The sequence below is a fragment of the Dermacentor albipictus genome, chromosome 1 (genome assembly GCF_038994185.2).
Source record: "Dermacentor albipictus isolate Rhodes 1998 colony chromosome 1, USDA_Dalb.pri_finalv2, whole genome shotgun sequence".
NCBI lineage: Eukaryota > Metazoa > Arthropoda > Arachnida > Ixodida > Ixodidae > Dermacentor > Dermacentor albipictus.
Genome location: NC_091821.1, coordinates 410,006,120 through 410,024,842, shown reverse-complemented (window position 1 = coordinate 410,024,842; position 18,723 = coordinate 410,006,120). Strand labels below are relative to the sequence as shown.

General features: G+C 46.9%; 1 protein-coding gene across 14 annotated transcripts in view; it reads right to left on the bottom strand.

Moving 5' to 3' along the window:
• Positions 1 to 18,723, bottom strand: part of LOC135918168 (neuroligin-4, Y-linked-like) — a 694,509-nt gene that overhangs the window by 29,671 nt on the left and 646,115 nt on the right. For all 14 annotated transcript variants that reach the window (XM_070532204.1, XM_070532198.1, XM_070532197.1 and 11 more), the window contains one exon: positions 5,837 to 6,210. In XM_070532204.1, coding sequence (XP_070388305.1) covers positions 5,837 to 6,210 — 374 coding nt within the window. The remainder of the gene's footprint in view (positions 1 to 5,836; positions 6,211 to 18,723) is intronic.

Here is an 18,723-nt window from a genome sequence, read left to right as displayed (position 1 = left end):
CTTTTGTTTCACGGCGCGCTTCCACTGGAGGTTTTGAGCGTTCCACGTTGCAGGATTTCATTACACGTAGTGCGACTGGCGTGGAAACATTTATGGATGTGACCTTGATTATATGACAAATACGACGCTCCTTCTAGATAGAGGGTGCGCGGGCTTTCATATGAAAGTTCAGCTCTTGTCGCACCGCGAAGTGGTTTGTTATTTTGGAAATACGGTCGTCAGCGCGTGGTCTACGCATCCCGCATGTATGTTTTGCGGTGTATGTACCTGGCGAGGGGCCCTTAAAGCAGCAACTTCTGCTTACGTATAGATGAAGAAGCGCTCGTTTAAACAGTGTGGTCAAATCGACTGAAGTTTCTTTATTAGAGCGATGACTCTGCTACTCCAGGTACAAACCCATAAAACGCCTGGTTGCGTAAATCTGACTTTCAAGCTCGCCAAGGTCCAACTGAAGCGCTCAGAGAGCGCCGACGGTGCCGAGAAGCATTTGTGTTTTCCGTTAATCATATACTGCTTTCCAGACATCAGGTGCCATGCCGTGGAAGCTACGCAAGAAGTTCAGTGACGAAAATGTATCACTCCACGTGTTCCGCTCATACCTCGCTGCACGCCAAAGGCGTATGCTCACGCGAGCGTGCACGTGAAGATGCCGCAACCGGCGACCAATAAAGAATACTAAAAGAAAGGCAATGAAAAACAAATTGATCTAAAACGACGCCTTCGATAACTGTATATAAAAGATTGTTCGTTTCTAAGGATTAAAACGTTTTTCATTTAATACTCGACCTCTACAAAGAGCGGTTTCGCAGAATTGCGATCAAGAACGCTAAACTTTTTCTAAGTGCAGACGCAGCAATTGAAAAAAAAATACCACCCGAGCATTCTGTACAGACGGTTAACCAGTGAAACTGAAATGTGCGGCCCCGGTATTTATAACTGAGGCCGCACGTCAGTGACGGCATGCCCACAGTTCGCCGTTGTCGCTTTCGTTCGCTGTCTTGAGTTTGCTCGTTGGCGTGGTTAGCAGCACCCGCCCGCCGTTGACGCTTGCAATTCTTCAAAATTCAGTTGCTTCAGTATTAAATATGGAGGTCACGTAAGACTATGAATGACTCACACCCCCTTAAACAATGGCTCATGCCCCCGTAAACGCGGCCTCTCCATTACGACGACAGAAGAGAAGTGAAATTATACGCTGGAATGATGAGCGGCAACAGAGCCAGCTATAGACGAAAGCGACGACGACGAATGCGTGAGCAGTGGCACGAACGCGTTCGCACGGTTGCCCCCAAGGGCACCAACGAGCTAGCTGTGCAAGATGACGAAGACGCTCGAACCATTGCTGATCGTGATAGTTTTCTGTACACAGGCGCCGACAAAAGCATTTTTCTTTCGTCTAGCCACATAAGGCGACGCTTTAAAGGTCTCTCTAGGCTCAATAGCGTTGCACCTGTTGCGTAAAACAGAGTATAGGGAGCCTACATGGGAATACCTGGGGAGCCTACATGCAAGCGCTTGCATGTAGGTTCCCTAGTTATTCCAATCTCGTGTGCCATCGAGGGGCGACACCTTCAACGCTACTGGCACGCTCATCACGCCTGCCTCCTGAGACGCCCTCAGTGCAACTCCAACCATCCTATCGCTTTCAATGCATCGCGTTCGGGTAAAATTCGCAATCTTTAGCGAACTTCCGCTTCTTCTGCATATAAATTACGAATGCAGGCTTAGTCACAATAATATCTGCATGTTATTTCACCACTCACCACTTTCACCACTCACCACTCACCACTTTTTATCAAGTCGCTGTTACGCAAAATTAGTCTGTCCGTCGCTTTTGTACGAGTTCTCGTTATATACCCTCTTTCGCGCGAAACGTTTCTTTGTGAAGGTCAAAGCCATCACACATACAAAACAAATCGCTCTGCCTAAACTTCTGACGGCACATGGGGTCCCACAGCGTTAATAATGCTTGTGCTAAAACACAAGCGGGAAGGGGCGAAAGCGAGCAGCGTCAAGATAACTATGCCTAGTTTACCATTGCGGTCTCTCACCCTCTACTCTTTGGGAAGAGCTTGTTCTCATCAATTACCATGACCGGAACACAGAGGCTCGACATTTCGCTTCTGTATTCTCCTTAACTCTCGGGGGCCCTGCATCTGTCTTGTACTGTAGGTGTGGTCGATGTCGTTGTAGACGTCAGCCTGCGTCCCTTGACAGACAGAGCGGTTCCCTTGCGGCCTCACCGAGGAGCGGTCACTAAAACAATCCCGGCCGCTCAGGCAGACCCACTAAATAACCCATGAGTAGAAGAAACAAAGTGGGTCCGGCAGGTGTCACGGGCAAAGCACCGAGGCAAGCCCTCTTCTGGTGTTTCGCTCCCGGCATGAACAACAGAACGCATTCTTTTTTCCCTGTCCGCCGAAATTACTCGCCAAGTGGCAAGAAAAAAAATGAAAGAAGGAAAAAAACATCTCTGGCAGTCGAGAAGCAGACGCTGAAAAGCTTCCGGTTTCGCCCGCAGAAATAGTACCCCCGGAGTGAAAGACAATGGCAAGCCGGCGTAGTATGCCAGGCAGAAGCAAGGAGACGTTTAACATTCCTAATCTGCTGTTAGCCATTATTTCCCAAATCACTTTCGTCGTAACATGTACACTAAAGTTCTACACATTGGCACTCGAGACATGTGGCGTATTAATTTTTCTTTTTCACGGAAAACGCGAAAAGGGATGTCTCATACGTTAAATCAAATCGAAAATGTGAATTCTTCTAGCATAGTAGATTTACAGAGACGGCACCAGAAGTTTCTTGAGGTGCCGCCTAACTACTCGCAGGGAATTAGCAAAGCCGTCTATGCAAGTGCGATCAAGGAGGAAAATGTAAAGAAGAAATAAAGTAAAAGAAAAGCTGGTCGTGTCGCAGCAATGCCTACCGCCAAGAACCGACTCACCACTCCGATTTCCCGAATACTGAGGACACGTGTGCGTTGCGCTGTTTTTCGTGCCAGCGGTAGCACCGACATATTTGGGATCCAGTGACAGTACAAGCCACTGCTACTCAAATTAGACAGTTAACGGGTCTAATTACGTGCGCTAGATGCACATTGGGGCACAGTGCACTGCAGTGGAAATCAATAAGGGGCCGGAAGGAACGTACAGGCCAGATGGATTGCCGCAGAGGGACTTTGAGGATAGTGAGAGGATAGAAGGCAAAAACAAAAAGCGAATGAAAAAAAGAAATGGAAAATATAGATGCGTTGTCACATCTACGCATGCCGGAGTCGGAAAATGCCAACCCCTCCGAAGAAGCGTTACACTGCCGGCACTGGCTCGTAACATTCGGTTCCCAAACATAAAAGAAGGCAGGCAGAATGACATGTTGCGGATTCATTAAATCGCGGCTACGTAGTATATGAGAAAATGTCTGCTGATCCAGGTTATACTTTCCGGAGTGCTACGCAAAAAGAAAGAACAATTAGTGACATAGGTACATGCGCGATTACGGTGCACAGTTTTACAAATGTACAAACGGATGGGAGGCGTAATCGCATTCCTTCAGTTGACTTGCTTTGATTGAGTATCACGACACTGTCAATCATCTGTTTCAGCTCCGACGCAATACAGCGATGCCAAGTTAAGAAAAGATGCCAAGAAAACGCAAGGCAGTTCAATGTTATAAACCTTCCTGCATGGACAATTATCTACCTGTAGCTTTTACCGCGATGTGTGTGTGTGAGTCATCTTCTGCTACTCTGGTCTGTTCCCTACCGGAGAAGCAGCGTCAGCGATGCCAAGTTGGCAGAAACATGCCATAGCCACATGCAAACAATGTTTCCGACTGAAAAAATTGGCAGTGGCTTAGCTCGGCTATGCCAGGATATAGGTACGAAAGCTAAGGCATAGCATGGTTAGCCTTGGTTGCTCTTGATTGCAAGTCCAGGTTAGTCTGCTGATCTAGCTATGTTGCGGCGTTTAGCCAGTCGTTCGGCGCGATGTTCGTCTGTTTCCTGGGCGATTCGTTTCCTATTCATCTCGTTCCGATATTGATTCGAGGCCTCCTCCTGCTTATCAGAATTGTCGGCGTCCATACTGCCACCTCAGCTGTGGTTGCGGCGCACGCGAGCTCTCCTTTTCAATCCTCCGACGTGTTATCAGGCATGCGAAGCAGCTGGCGAAGCGAGCGGAGGTGAGCGCAACGACTAGAAACGCGGTGTGACGTCATACCAAACGGCGGTTCGGAGAGGCGCGGCGCTGCGCAGCGGCGGAACACCTGTGGCTCGGTGCTACTAGTGGCTCATGCGCAGTAGTAACTAGGGAGTGAGAGAGAGAGAAATATCCGCGGCGAGGCGTGCGTTGTGACGTCATGTGCCACTTCGGAGCACCGCCACGGCGAAATCGCAAGTTCGCCGCCAGTAAAGCTTTTGCTTTAAAATGCATTGTGGCGCGCAATGGAACTGCAGCGATGGTTTGTTTGAGCGCCGAACGAACGATTATACAGTATGGCTCTAGCGAAAGCTTGAAGGTGCGTGTTGAGCTGTTTTGGATGCAACGGGTTTGGTATACCGCAAGACCTGTAGTTTATGGCGTAATGCAACAATACCTGTGCACAAAAAGAAATACTGCTGCAATGAAGCAGTCCTACTACTGTCCTCGCGTGATCCTCTTTTACTTCTCCGCCGATTCGGCGTATCGCTCTGTCACATTTCGATGTAGACAGGAATTCAAAAGCGCTTAAGTAACTTTCTTTAGGTACACATTAAACAACCTCAGGTGGTCAAAATTAATTCTGAGCCCTCCACTACGGCGTTTTTCACAACCCGCTGTGGAGTTTCTGGGCGTTATACCGCACAATTTATACTAAAGTTCTCTTTTGCAGGGTAAAGCGAACATTTCTTCGTACAGTCGGACGTGGTGTGATGCTGCTGTGATGGAGCTGTGCCGAGGAGGAGGTAATACGGAGAAGGAGAATGTCGAAAGGCGATGCAGGTGAAGACAGAGGGTTGTGCAAAAGCGAGTGCATGCCATTGTTCGTGACAGCTTGGGGGTCGACGTCCGTGCTCGGTCGGCGGCAGAAACGAGGCGCTCGGCGTTGCGTGTTGTGTAACGCCATGCTATACGTGACAAAAGTTGCGGCAAAGTTCAAGCACAGCTGCTCGTCTCGGCGTCATGCCTCTGCTGCATTGCGAGATGCAGGCGGGCAACAGCCGCAGACAACCGCGACGCTACATCTACACGCAAGAATTCCAACTAGGCACGACAAGAAAAGAACTCCAAAATGCTCCAAAACGGTGTAACCTTCTTTACTTTGAGAAAAAAAAATGGCTGTGGCTTAGCTAATGTTAAGCCCAGGATGCGAAGCATACTAGCCTTTATTTTAGTTGTTGAACCACTGTTTAGCCTGGTGAACTGCTGTTGCTTGGCTATATTTGGTTCGGCTAGACGAAGAAACAACTCATGCAGGCGAGCGCACGAGCTGAGACCTGGCTATGTAGCTACGCGGCCGCAAGCGAGCGCACGAGTTGAGCCTCCGCTTTTGCAGCTGTTATGACGTCATATGGTAGCTACGCGGCCGCGCGCGGCGCAGAAAGGAAGAGCGTGATTGTGCGGCTAGTATGCTTCGCATAAAATCTCTGATGGTTTCTGCAGAATTTCTTTTTACGGAGATTGGTTTCAGTTATACAAGAAAATTGGCGTCCGAAAAATACCTCGCCTCGTCTGCATCCGTTTCGACATCACTTGCTCTCCGGCATTAGAGGGCCAACGCGGCACGTTAATAACGTCGGAAGCTGAAGTGCCGAATCGGATCCAACAGAACTGCAAACGTCGATACTCGTTCTCACCTCAAATCCGTGCTTCTCCTCGTAAGCGGTGAACAAGAAATATGCCTCGAAGCGCACAACGCCGAACAGGAGGTCGTAGTCGGCGTACGACGAACGCGGCGAGGCCATTTCGTGGCGCGGCTCGCCGGGAACCACCGTGCCGTCGACGGTGGGACCGAACGCCGAGAGGTGCTCGGGCACGGCCAGGGGCACGTCGACCAGCTCCCGCACGGGCCGGTGACGCAAGCAGTCTCCGAGTGCGGCTCCGGTGCCGGACTCCGGGCATCCCAGCGCTCGACCCACGTGGCGCGCGTACCGCACCGCGTCCCGGGCTATGGCCCACGGGCTCAGTGCCGAGCCGGACATCATCACGGCCCGCTGGAACAGTCCGTTGTCTGCAAGAGGCGGAAGAACACAGGGAACACGTATGACTGCGAGACGCTGACCCTTTGAATGCAATCGGAGAGCTGAAGAGACAGAGAGGGCTTTTAATGAAACACTGAGATTTCTGCGGGTGCATGTGTAGTCACCGACTTTCTGCTCAGAATGGAGAAAAGGGTTAGGGATTAAGATTCCCCAAGGAAGAAGAAGGGAGAAGACAGAAGAAAAAAACAGAAAGAAATTACAAATAGACATGGAAAGGTGGACGTTATATTTACATGTAAAATGATGTTACATTCGTTACATTCAAAATAAGGGCATTCTGCAAATGAAGTTTGGTCATTTAACGTGATTACTCCATTTCTTAAAGCTTTTCAAGCAAGCCAATGTTCCGAAGATACGAAAACAACAAGTTTAAGGCCTGCCACCGCCAAGAAGCAGAAGGTATTGGAACTAGTGTTCTTCTATTTTTATTTTTTTTTGCGTGAGTGGTGCCTAATTTGGTTCATTAAGCATTCATTAGGTGTTCTTTCATGTCTTTAAACTGGGCTGTTATTACTTACAGCGCGCACTAAAAGCACGGACGCAGAAGAGAGACGAAACGGCTCGTGTTTCGTCTCTCTTTTTTGTCCGTGTTTTTAGTGCGTGCTGTAAGTAATAACAATGCAGTTGTACCAATTCGCCCAGTTAGTTACCGTAATATAAACTGGGTATTCTTGTTGGGACACACAAGGACATTACCAATGTCCGTACACGTTCGAACGTAATTACAATGATCTATTGAACTCAGGAAGGAAGGAAGGAAGGAAAAAAGTGGAGAAGGAAAGGTAGGGAGGTTAACCAGTTTGGCTTAACCGGTTTGCTACCCTACACATGGGAGAGGGATGGGGGAGATTAAAGATGGGGAAGGGGGAGAGGGAGAGAGAGCACATAGCACAGCACACACACATCGTCCGTTGAAGTCCATCAATCTGGCATGGTACGCGACGTCACTCTCACAGCCGCTTGTCCAACGTGTGCCAGAAAAGTTACACGCATCATCGCTGCTCACAAAACATTGACGATGCTGATTTTTGTGAAGGCGTAATTGTAAGCATAGTCGAATGTGCGAAATTTGACGTGGTATTTGAACAAAATAATACAATGGAATGAGAAGGCAACAATAAATTTTGTGTTATCCGTGATCTATGAGCTGGAAATCTGGCAGTTACTCATAATTGTTTTCATTGCACCATGGGAAAGTAAACGCCACCTGTTGGCCACATTTGAGATTAGTTAAAGGCTATGAGCACGAAATTATTGCTTCTCATGATAGCAATGCCGGTTCAAGAGCTTAGTGTAGGCATGGGGTTTGTCTGCGCTGTTGGGGATTTTTTGAAAACGTGTTAATGTAACCTGATCACGTGAGTAGAGAAGCGTTTATCTGGGTTAACATTGACGAACACGTATTACGAAATTGAAGAAGGAGAGTATAGTTATTTGCTTAATGTTTTAGGACGAGGACTGCTTCACAAGTATAATTTAAACAATATTATTTGATTTATCTGTAGTAGCACTATGGAAAAAGACTACTTCGGTCAAAGCGTTTCAAAGCTGCACTTTTGCATGACGTTATATGCCACACAAAGCCTTTCTCCATGTTTTTAACGGATCCTTACGTTTTGGAGAAGCCGAATCTGGCATATTGCTTGCTATAATGGATCTGGCTTAAGGAAGCGCAGGTTTCAAAGTAGCAGCTGATTATCTTTCCTACGAAGTTCAAGATATGCGGCAGCTGAACTTCATTTCTACTATTGATCTCACCTTATGGTTCCTCGCTTAATTGTGGATGAAAACGAGTTGTAACGAAGAACTTCTGAGAAAGAAGCGTAGTATAAAATTTTGTGTACCGGAGACGCTATGCGTAGTTATATGCCACACAAAGCCTTTATCCGTGTTTATAACGGATCATTATGTTTTGAAGAAGGCGAACCTGACACTTCGCTTGCTACAGTGGCTCTGGCTTAAGGACGCGTAGGTTACAAGGTAGGTGCTAATTATCTATCTTCTGAATCGTTATTATGAATTATTGTTCACGCCTGGCAACTCTACTCTAACTTTATTGTTTCTTCTCGTGTTTCTAAGCTGTGGCCGATGATGTTGAAGGTATTTTTCTAAAAGCTACTACAAATTATGAGAAACACAAGGAGCTCGTGTCGTTAAGGCCAAGATCGCTTTAATTTTCCACTGTGAACATGGAATTCCCATAGCTGACGGCTTTACAAGTCCGCATTATAGACCTCTACTTTAATCATTTTTGGCATTCCCTTTGTGAGGGATCCGATAACTATCACTTCCTTATTTATTTATTTATTTGTTTGTTTGTTTGTTTGTTTATTTATTTGCACTCTCTTGGCACCATTATCAACGCCGCCGCTGTGATCAGAACATCAACCAGCAAACACGGCGTCAATGAGTCAATCATAACTGAAAACAGAGAACAGCTTTGACTTCGCAAGACCAAGTCTCAGAAGCCGTCGACGTGCACAAACTGGAGCGAAGCGTGCGGTCACATTTCTTCCAGTACAAGCATTTTAAGGGAGACAGCATCGTCTCAAACCACGTCTTAAGGTCGCGACCACAAGCTACCCGCGCACTACAGCATGCAGACTTCGCACTCCACAAAGCAGCACTTCAGCAAAGCGAGCGCCTCTTATTCAACCCGCCCCAGTCTCTCTTGATGATCTCGCTATACGCGTGTGCTGTGAGCTCATGTGTAGAGAACGATTTAGGAATTTACGACGAGGGGCCTCTTTACGGCAGAGGTGCCTGCCGATCAACGCCATGACTTGGCGCCATAGCCATTTGCACAGAGCTGCCTCGGGCACAACTCTCTCTTGTTAGCGGCCAGAAACCACACTGGAGTGAACAGAGAAAAAACAAATATAATTGTACAGACCTAGAAAAACAAGAATAAGATGCGACGGTAGCAGCAGCAGGAGCAGCAGTTTCCTGCCCGAAAAAGTGCAACCTTATAAAATGGTTCGAAGAGTTGCACCCCAGGCAGTGTTTTTCGCTTTCATGTCCGCGCCACCGATGGGCCTCTGATGTCTTCGGTAGAAACGCCACCCTCGTGTTACCTTTTTTGCTTGTTGGCCGTGAAGACAACGAGATGGCGCCGTTTCGTACGATGCTCTCAAACATCTCCAGTGACACAGCCGGCACTTGTCCTTTCCTTGTATTTTGTAAGATGAAAAGCTAGGGATGAAGGTTTATGGGCTCCGCTGCTGTTGTCTTCGCGTCGTTTCACACCGTTATGAAAAATACATGTATACTCTTAGATCAAGACTTGCGCGTTTGTAGTATTAGCTGTGTTCTCCCGCGCAATATAATGCGACGGTAAATTGAAGGGACGGTTTCCTTTGTCGTGCAGTTCCTACTTAAATCCTGAGTTATTATTAAAAAGAATTAAAATGTTGTCAAAGAGCATTTTCTATCTATGCCATCACCTGCCTTTTTCGTGGTGAACTACTATGATGATAGCGGAATACGGTTGTTGGTTTCTGGAACACACGTTCTCACGCTAAAGGAATGTCTGAAGAATTACTAAGGCCAGTCTCGAGAATGTTAGACCCAGCCATACTCTATTATTTTTCGATTGTATTGTTTGCGCTATAACTTATAGCACAAGTACAAGTAATATAAATAAATGACAGACTCAACTGTAGTTGACGTCTGCATAATGTGAAGCATTTATTATTTGTAGAGAATGGTCGTATGAATAATGCAAATGTTGTGTATCGAATGGTGGTGCAGATATATGCTATGGTGTATGTATTTGTAATAACTAAGACACAATGTTTGTAATGCCAAGATTCAAAATTTCAAGCAAATGAAAAACCAGTCACCGCAGTGGCATATAAGTTTAGACTGCACATCACCGGGACCGGAGCCGTCGAACGGCGAGACACGCCGCCAGCCCACCTGCCTGCCAAAAAGTGCCTGCAAATGTCGCGCAATTAAAATCATTTTGTAATGTCCGAAAATCAGAGGAGCGCTGATTACACGTGTACACCAGCAAGTTTGTGCAGCTGCTACAGCACGCTTTTCGTGTCTTCCTGATAAACAGTTTTAATTATTGTGGCACGCACGTGTGGGTTATCTCTTTCATGTGGTTGGTTTGAAAGCTGTCTTTGTATACGTAAGGTTTCTGAACCAAAGTTGCGAGATCTTGTTTTTTAGTCGTGATACTCGTGAGTGTGACGACGCAATTTATTGGCTGGTTAACACGGTCGGTTTCTTCTCGTGTTTAGTTTTTGCGTTTAATTTTATCCTAGTAATGGTAACACAACCTGAATATTGAAACCTAAATGAGAAAGCTCATTCTCAACGTAGGCCCTTTACGACTACAACAACCATGAGTAAAGCCATTTGTTTTTTAAGGAATACCAGAGGAAGAAGAGAGGGCCATCTTAAATTAAAGAAAAAATACGGCAGAACTCATCACGTGATGACTGTCGATGACAATGCGATCAGCATTTCGAGCAATGTAGCACCGCACCGTATTTGTCATCTCATGCTTATTTAACATCTGCAGCTGTCATTCTCGGACACCCGTTGCTTCGCATATATGCCACATAGTTCAGTATCATGCCGCTTTGCTACGGCTCTTACTTGTCTATAGGTCACTCGAGAGCATGTCGGCATGATGACAAATATATGACACTGACGCAGCGACATTAAAATAACGAAGAAAGAATGACGTCGACGGAACGACAAAGATGGTGTGACGACGGTGGTATGACGACAATGAGAGATGATTCCTAGATGATGGCGAAATCATTTGACATCATAGTGTGACGACAACATGAGGACAACGAGAAGATTGGGAGTGTATGACAACGATCGCGTGACGATAACCGGATGACGAAGCTAGACAGACGACACAGGCGGATGACGAGGGTTGAGTAAAGACGATGGCACGAACACGATAGCATGGTGGCAATGTCACGACGGATGCATAATAGCGACTTTCTGGCGGCGATGGCATGACAACGCCGGGATAATCACGATTGAATGAGGCTAGCATAATTACTAGAGAATGACGAAGAAGAATTACAGCATTGTAACGACAAATGTGTTATGACGTCTACGGCATGTCAATAATGGAATGACGTTACTGAAGTTATGACGACGGTAAAACGACGGCGCGACGACGGAATGACGACAATTGCATGGCGACCACTGTGTGACCAAGACGGCATGACGATAATTGGTTGATGAATTTAGAATGACAACGCAACGATCACGAGGGCATCGTGATGGCTATTTCACAACGAATGTATGAAGGAAACTGTACGAAGACCACACTATGACCACGACGGCATGAAAGCGCTATTAGATCCATAGATTACGACGAGTGAATGACAATAATGACGTGACGTCGACTGTATCGCGAAGTTTGCACCGCGGCGATTGCGTATCCACGGCGGCATGATGACATTTGGATGATGAAGCTAGCGTGACGATAATAGAACAACCGCGATGGCTTCGTGATGGTGGTGTGACAACGTACGCATGACTTGTGTGCGAAAACGATGCCCTAATAAGATGGCTTCACGAGAGACAGATGGTAAAGCTAATATGACGATGATGCAATGACCACGACGGCCTAACAAGCACGAGTGCATTCCTGATGGCGAAATCTATTAGACAACTCGAGTGACCAGGCCGGCGTAGAAGGCGTGACGATGGAGGCATGACGAGCGTCATCACGAAGTTGGAATGACGACGATGGAACGGTCCCAACAGCATCCAGAGCACAGCCGTGTGGCCCGAGGTGGTAGGTAATGTGGGTCATTGGGTAGGCGTGAGAGAGGTTGGATGGATGGATGGAAGGATGGATGGATGGATGGATGGATGGATGGATGGATGGATGGATGGATGGATGGATGGATGGATGGATGGATGGATGGATGGATGGATGGATGGATGGATGGATGGATGGATGGATGGATGGATGGATGGATGGATGGATGGATGGATGGATGGATGGATGGATGGATGGATGGATGGACGGACGGACGGACGGACGGATCGACGTACTAAAAACGACTTAAGTAGACAAAGAATTTGAATCGTTGTAAAGATAAGACAGGACGGAACGGAGTAATTTTTTATTTGTTCTTGTACCGGCACGTTCGCGTAGCTGAAATATCATAGGTAGCCATTTAATTCTGGTTCATGTTTAAGGAGATGCGATGAATAATCAAGCTAAAGAAGGAGCAGTAAAAATGCACCTAAAGTTATATATAGTAAATTTGAAGCGAAATCACAAAAAAGCGGGAGTGGGTACCTAAAGCAAGACACTTTTTGGTGCACTAAGAACAGCTACTGCGGAATGCGGTGTTTGTCTTTAGCGGCATCCCACAGCCCTATTGAATTATAAATGACCACTCTTGAGTAAGTAACCACTCTTGATAGAAGGCTGTGGTGTAGGGAACACTTTAGCCGTGTATTACTTACTTGCACGGGTGATGTTATTTAAGCTACAAAACTCTAAAGATAACTTTATTTCTGCGGCTTCTTAAGTTTCTGGTGTGACTCTGTGGTCCCGATGGCACATTGACCATACTCTGAACCACGATTGGCCAGATTTATGAATACCTCACGAACACTTATAAATTTGGCAAAAGCTAGAAAATTCCGAGCAGTGTCATTTATCTCCAATCACATTGCTATGTAAAAGATTCACGCAGAGACTCCTCTAGTCTAAGTATGCGTGATCATTGTGCCACTTGCTCATCTCCACGCAGCCATGCTTCCTTATCAATGTTATGGAGCTTGATCAGACCAGCAGAAACATTTGTCAACCCTTATCGGTCGTTGTCAACCTTATCGACCATTTCGTTGTCATGTTCTATAGCGAACATGATAAGGCAGGTTTAATTAGGATAGAGTGCATTACGGCACTTAAACCCACGACCATTGATGTTAAGGTGATGTTCACTAGCCACAGGTAATTAGGATATAGCCCAATTAAGGCGCTCACCACGACCTTTGGTGTTAATTAGGGTAATTTTGGGTAATTAAACGAAGCTGTTGCCAAACCACCACTGCGTTTGCTGACGGGGGTGCGCAATGCTTTATTGATGGTTTGGATGCTTCTTTTGATCTGGTTCTTTATTGAAACGTATGCTGTTTTGTGTGTTGTATGGATGATTTCAATGAATGTATGCACTGTTCTCTTCACTTTGCTGAGCGCTTGTAGCCTCTGCCTTACATGGGTATGAGCCATTGAATTTTTTGTTTGCTTACCAAGGTATGAGTCATTCATTCTCTTAAGAGACACACAAATTGCTCATTGGGTAGGCATAGAAATCCTTACGCATAAAAAATTACCAAAAACCACTAATGAAGCACAGTTATTTTCCATTTCGCACTCCCTGTTTTCAGCGACGGTGGCTTGCTTAAGTTATGCCAATTTTTGTACAGCGCTAAAAAGGGCAATTGCTAATGTTTATTTCACGATGTCACCATGTTTGCATCTGAGGGGTGTGTTCGCGCCTGTGATCTCTGTTCAGACACCTTGAATCGCATATGCGCTGATCGAACTAATAATTTTAGAGTACCAGCGCTAGGGCTTTTAATCCAGTGAAAAGCTGTCTTGTGTCTGTCCGTGTGCTGCGGGACTATCAAGAGCGAAGAGCAGCGCCACGCGATGGAGAGGAGGCAAGGAGTACGTACGTCACGGGTTGGAGCAAAGTAACCATCTGCAGTTAATGACGCGCTCCCGCCTCGCACAGTGCAGTCAGTCAGAGACAGGAAGAGAAGAGTTCCTGCCTTTCCTGTCCTTGCTTTCTCTCTCTCTCTCTCAGAGCGCACGTGCCCCGACAGCTCCAGGCAATAAGAAGATGCACTCGGCCGAATTTGCAGCCAGTGCAGATAAGTGCCACGCGCGGTTCTCGTCTCACAGATGGTTTAGCAGTGCGTAAGAACAAGTCGTATCGCGGTTCTCTAGAGATAGGCCATGGATGAGGTGGTGGGTTCACCTGGGTTGGTCGACGTGGAGCGCCGGAGTCATCGGAATGCACAAGTACAGCTGAAACGACAACGTGAGCGTGCTTCGACTGATCCTGGTATTGCAGATAACCGACATGAGACATTGGAAGAATACAGGTTGAAAAAATGCCGTGAAGGTGAAAATGAAACCAGCGCACAGAGCGAACGCCGTTTCGACGCTGATGCCGAGGCCACAAAAAACGCGCGGGTTAACAAAACTATCGACCGGGGACAACGCCGCGTGGACGCCAACCTTCAAGCTTTTAGGATTCGACGGGCGAAGGACACTGCCAAAGAGTTTGCCGCACGCATGGTCAAATATATTTTATTCAAGGGTGGCACACACCTACTGTCACATACCAAATAAACCTCGTTGGCATTAAAGAAATTCATTGGAGACTAGCACAGACAGAGTGGCACATACCTTTGATAAGCGAAGAGAAATTATGCAAAACTTAGAGTAACGGTGCTAGCGCACAATAGTTCGTGCTTAACCAGAGCTCAACCGTCATCCAAAGTTTTTTTATTGCGTTAGTAATTGTATGCACACTCCATGCGCATTTTTGCCATCGCCGTTGCCGTCGTGGTGATGTTCCGTATAAAGTCCAAGGGTGATAACACCGGCGCGGCACGCCATATGGTGTACGTGCGAGAGAAATCTCGTGCGAGGCAGGGAGGAATGCGGGGAGGAAGCGCGCCGTCTTCCGTCGCGCGCGAGGCCCCGGGGGAAGGGAAAAGGGGCGGCGGCGTCGTACTATGGCAGCAACTGCGTATGCACGGCCGTGGTTGGTCGCGCGGGCCGCATCTTGAAAGCAATATGCGTTGGGCGCAGAGTCCAGGTGCGCCAACGGCTCAAGCCTTTGCGCGCGCTGTGTTGTCGCCGCTCACTTTGTGTTGAAGCGATAGAGAGCACGAAGGTCATTTGGCTCGCTGCTGCGGTCGCGCTTCCTCGTGCCAGCGTTTTGACAGTGAGTGTCAAAATGTGTTCACGTTTTCCAGTGCTTGCTAACACCATGGGCGCTATAACGTTAAACTATCCTAAACTTTAATGCGAAGCATATTACGAGAGCTCAACCCAGCTCCTCAGGCGCGGCGGTGTCGCCTTCAATACCACGTGACGCCGTGACGTCACGACAGAGGAGAAACGGGGCTCCAACTCGCGCCGTCGCTCGCGGCGTGGCTGCGGTATATAAGCAGCTGCGCTTGCCTCTGCTAGACACTCACGAGGTGAGATGCCTCCTGGAGACAGAGCTGCTCGTTGGAATGAGAAGCGAAGGTTGCGGCGTGCTACAGAGACTGATTTTCTAGGTGGCTTTGGCTCAACTCTTGCAAGATGGGCTGGGTGGGAATTGAACCAGGGTCTCCGGAGTGTGAGACGGAGACGCTACCACTGAGCCACGAGTACGATGCTTCAAAGCGGTACAAAAGCGCCTCTAGTGAATGCGGTGTTGCCTTAGAAACGAGCTGTTTCTAAGGCTCAGGCGTGCGTCGCTTGCTCAGGCGTACATTTCGTTGCCGCGCCGAACGCTGCGTTGCTCGACGCTCACCGCGTCCAATGCGGGGCGCGTAGTCGCTGCTCCGTAGCCCATTGTCTTACACCCCTTCGCGGGTCGACGGGAACGCTGTCGCGTTCCACACTTGAAGGCGAAGCAGAGTAACGCATGAGTTTTCTTCGTCTAGCCGAACCAAATATAGCCAAGCAACAGCAGTTCACCAGGCTAAACAGTGGTTCAACAACTAAAATAAAGGCTAGTATGCTTCGCATCCTGGGCTTAACCTTAGCTGAGCCACAGCCATCTTTTCTATTCCAATTCTGTATGCAGCCATTCGTGATTGGTCAAACACTTTTTTTGGATCACCCCCACGTCTGTCACGCGACGTCACGAAAACCGCGATACCTCTCCATCTGATATGACGTGTACAGACTGATTATGCATGACTTCACCGAAAAGAGAAAAAAATGTTATTTCTGATTCGACGCCTTATCGCCATTAGCCCCCGGCTATAGGTAAACATTTTTCGGGCTGCACCCACTTCACCTGCCCGTCCCGCAACGTGAGAAAACCGCAACAACTCACTCCGTCAAAGTGACGTGTACGCATTAAAGATGCATTAATATACCGAACAAAACTGAACTTTGTTCTGAATAGCCGCAGGCTCTCCATTTTGAAAGAATAAAAGATGGCAGCCACCGATCGCTCAGGCGCTGGCTACTCGCACCTGCCGGAGAGCATGGGTTTGTTTGCGTATAATAAATCTCTCTGCGTGGCCATGTAACGCTTTCGAGCACTTTCGGCACGTTTACGACCTCATTCTACCAACTTTTCTTTGGTGAGGATCTGTTTTAGCGTCATTCTTAAAGGGAGACTAAAGGGAAACAATAAATCAGTTTAGACTAATAAAGCATTGTTTGTGAAACCTGCAGGCAGTCATTTCAAGAAAATAGTTTGAATATTAGATGAGAAAATGAAGGTCCAAGTATCAGTATTTGAATTTCGCGCCGAAACGGCAGCGCCGGTACGTCAGCGTGACGTCAGGGATTCCAAAGTTTGTTTGCGCATTTGGGCCGTGTTGGCTGGGTAAAGGTTCCCGAAACTTGGCATGTTTAATATTTGGTTCCTTTAGAACACAGTGTAGTCAATCTGTACCGCTATATATAATTAGTAGGCCCTAGAAGATACCATCAAAATCCAAGACGTCACAGCCCCCAGGTGCGGGAACTCAAGTAGGCGTCGCCACCCGCATTTCGTTCTTGCGCTTTTTCTGGCTTACCAAACGCCTTATCGTTGTAAGAGTGGTGTTTTTGGTGTTGTAGAACGGTGATTTACTGATGCAGAAGAAATCACTTTTCACTTTAATGTCTCTTTAAGCTTCCGGTGCATGTCGCCGCGATTTTTCAACAGCCACTGCAAGCTAAGTAAGGGAAAGCAGACCAATCGCAGACGCCGGCACTGCCCTCTTCATCCGGTTATCGATTTTCAGTGTAGTGGCTCAGCCCTATCGAATCTCTCACCACTTGAGCGCGCTCCTCGCCTCTTGTCAGGTAATTATATAAGACAAGTCGCTCAGCGTAGGCAATGTTATTTGTTTTTTAAGGAGACAAAAGTGACCTCCTATGAACGAGGAGAACGTTTGATTCGTCTGTTCAGACAACCCTGCAGGTGACCGCCCGATGCTTGCGTCGGCGGTTGCGCAAATTTGATGTCAGGAGATTGGAATAAATACATATTGGAATAGTTTTATGCTATAGGGCCCCATGTTTGCTAATTTACTTAGTGGGCGAATGTTTCCAAGTTTATACCGGCGATAAATCTACAATCCTGAATTTTAAAGTTGTCTACTAATTTGCTATCGCAATCAAAGTCTCGCATCTCAGGTGAAATAGAAACTTTATTTTGTTGCTCAAGGATTGTTGTTTTGAGAGGGGCAGCGCGAAGGCAACATTCCTCTTGTTCGTCCCTAATATACAAGTTTAATGACAGACAATTCAACAACCGTGCTGCTAAATATGAAAAAGTATTTATCAAGCACTTGGGTATTTCCCAGCTGTAGAATAGGTAGCAGTGCTTTTAGGGATCTGCATTGAAGGTTTCAAGACTCTGAGCTCCAGTAACAATCTGTTGAGCACTTCGAGCTGCCAGTATTCGTGTACCTATTGCCGGGATCACTTGCTTGGTCTTTCATAAATATTAAACACCATTTCAAGCAATGCACGCACCTGCGTCGGAGCTTCTTGAGACACAAGTCCATTTTGAGGTTATGATTTGTAGGGATAACAATAACTTAACTGAGAGTTCACAAAATATTAAGAAAGAAGTGGCGCTACAACATACCATTGTGTAATAAATAAACTTTATTATGTATACAACCTGTAACCCCGTCGAAGAAAGTGCGTACAAATATCATTATCTTCTAACATTGATCAAATAGTACGTCATACTGCTCGCATACGGTTGGCACAAACTGTAGTGACAGGTGTCTGGCTCAGCTGTCTGTTTATAAGACATGCGCGGGACAACGTCGATATCACAGAAGCTGTCAGAAAACGAAGATGCATGACTAGTGCTTGTCGCGTTATGGAAGTACATCCTCTTCCTTGCTTTTGCGCCGTCATTACTGACATTGCCAGCAAGAAAATTCGATATCTCCCGTTCAAACTTGACAGGAGTTCTAAAACAAAGCAAGTCATCTTGTCTTCCAACTTTTCTCGGGGCTTCCAGAAAAAAAATGATTTCAAATAAAAAAAAAGTTAGGTTACTTTACCCGACGTGACGTCCAATGCAGATTTTGCTGTTATTGACTGCCTTGCCTCGGCAGCGTATTATCATGTATATCGTCTAGGCCCGTTTCCCTGGATTGAGGAAACGAAAAATCAGCCTGTTTAACAGGAATTCTGATGGCGTAGTTTGAGAGCTCTAAAGATTCCTGCTTTAAATCAAGAACTTCGTGATGAAACGGGTGAACGTGGGCGTTAACGATAGCTACAA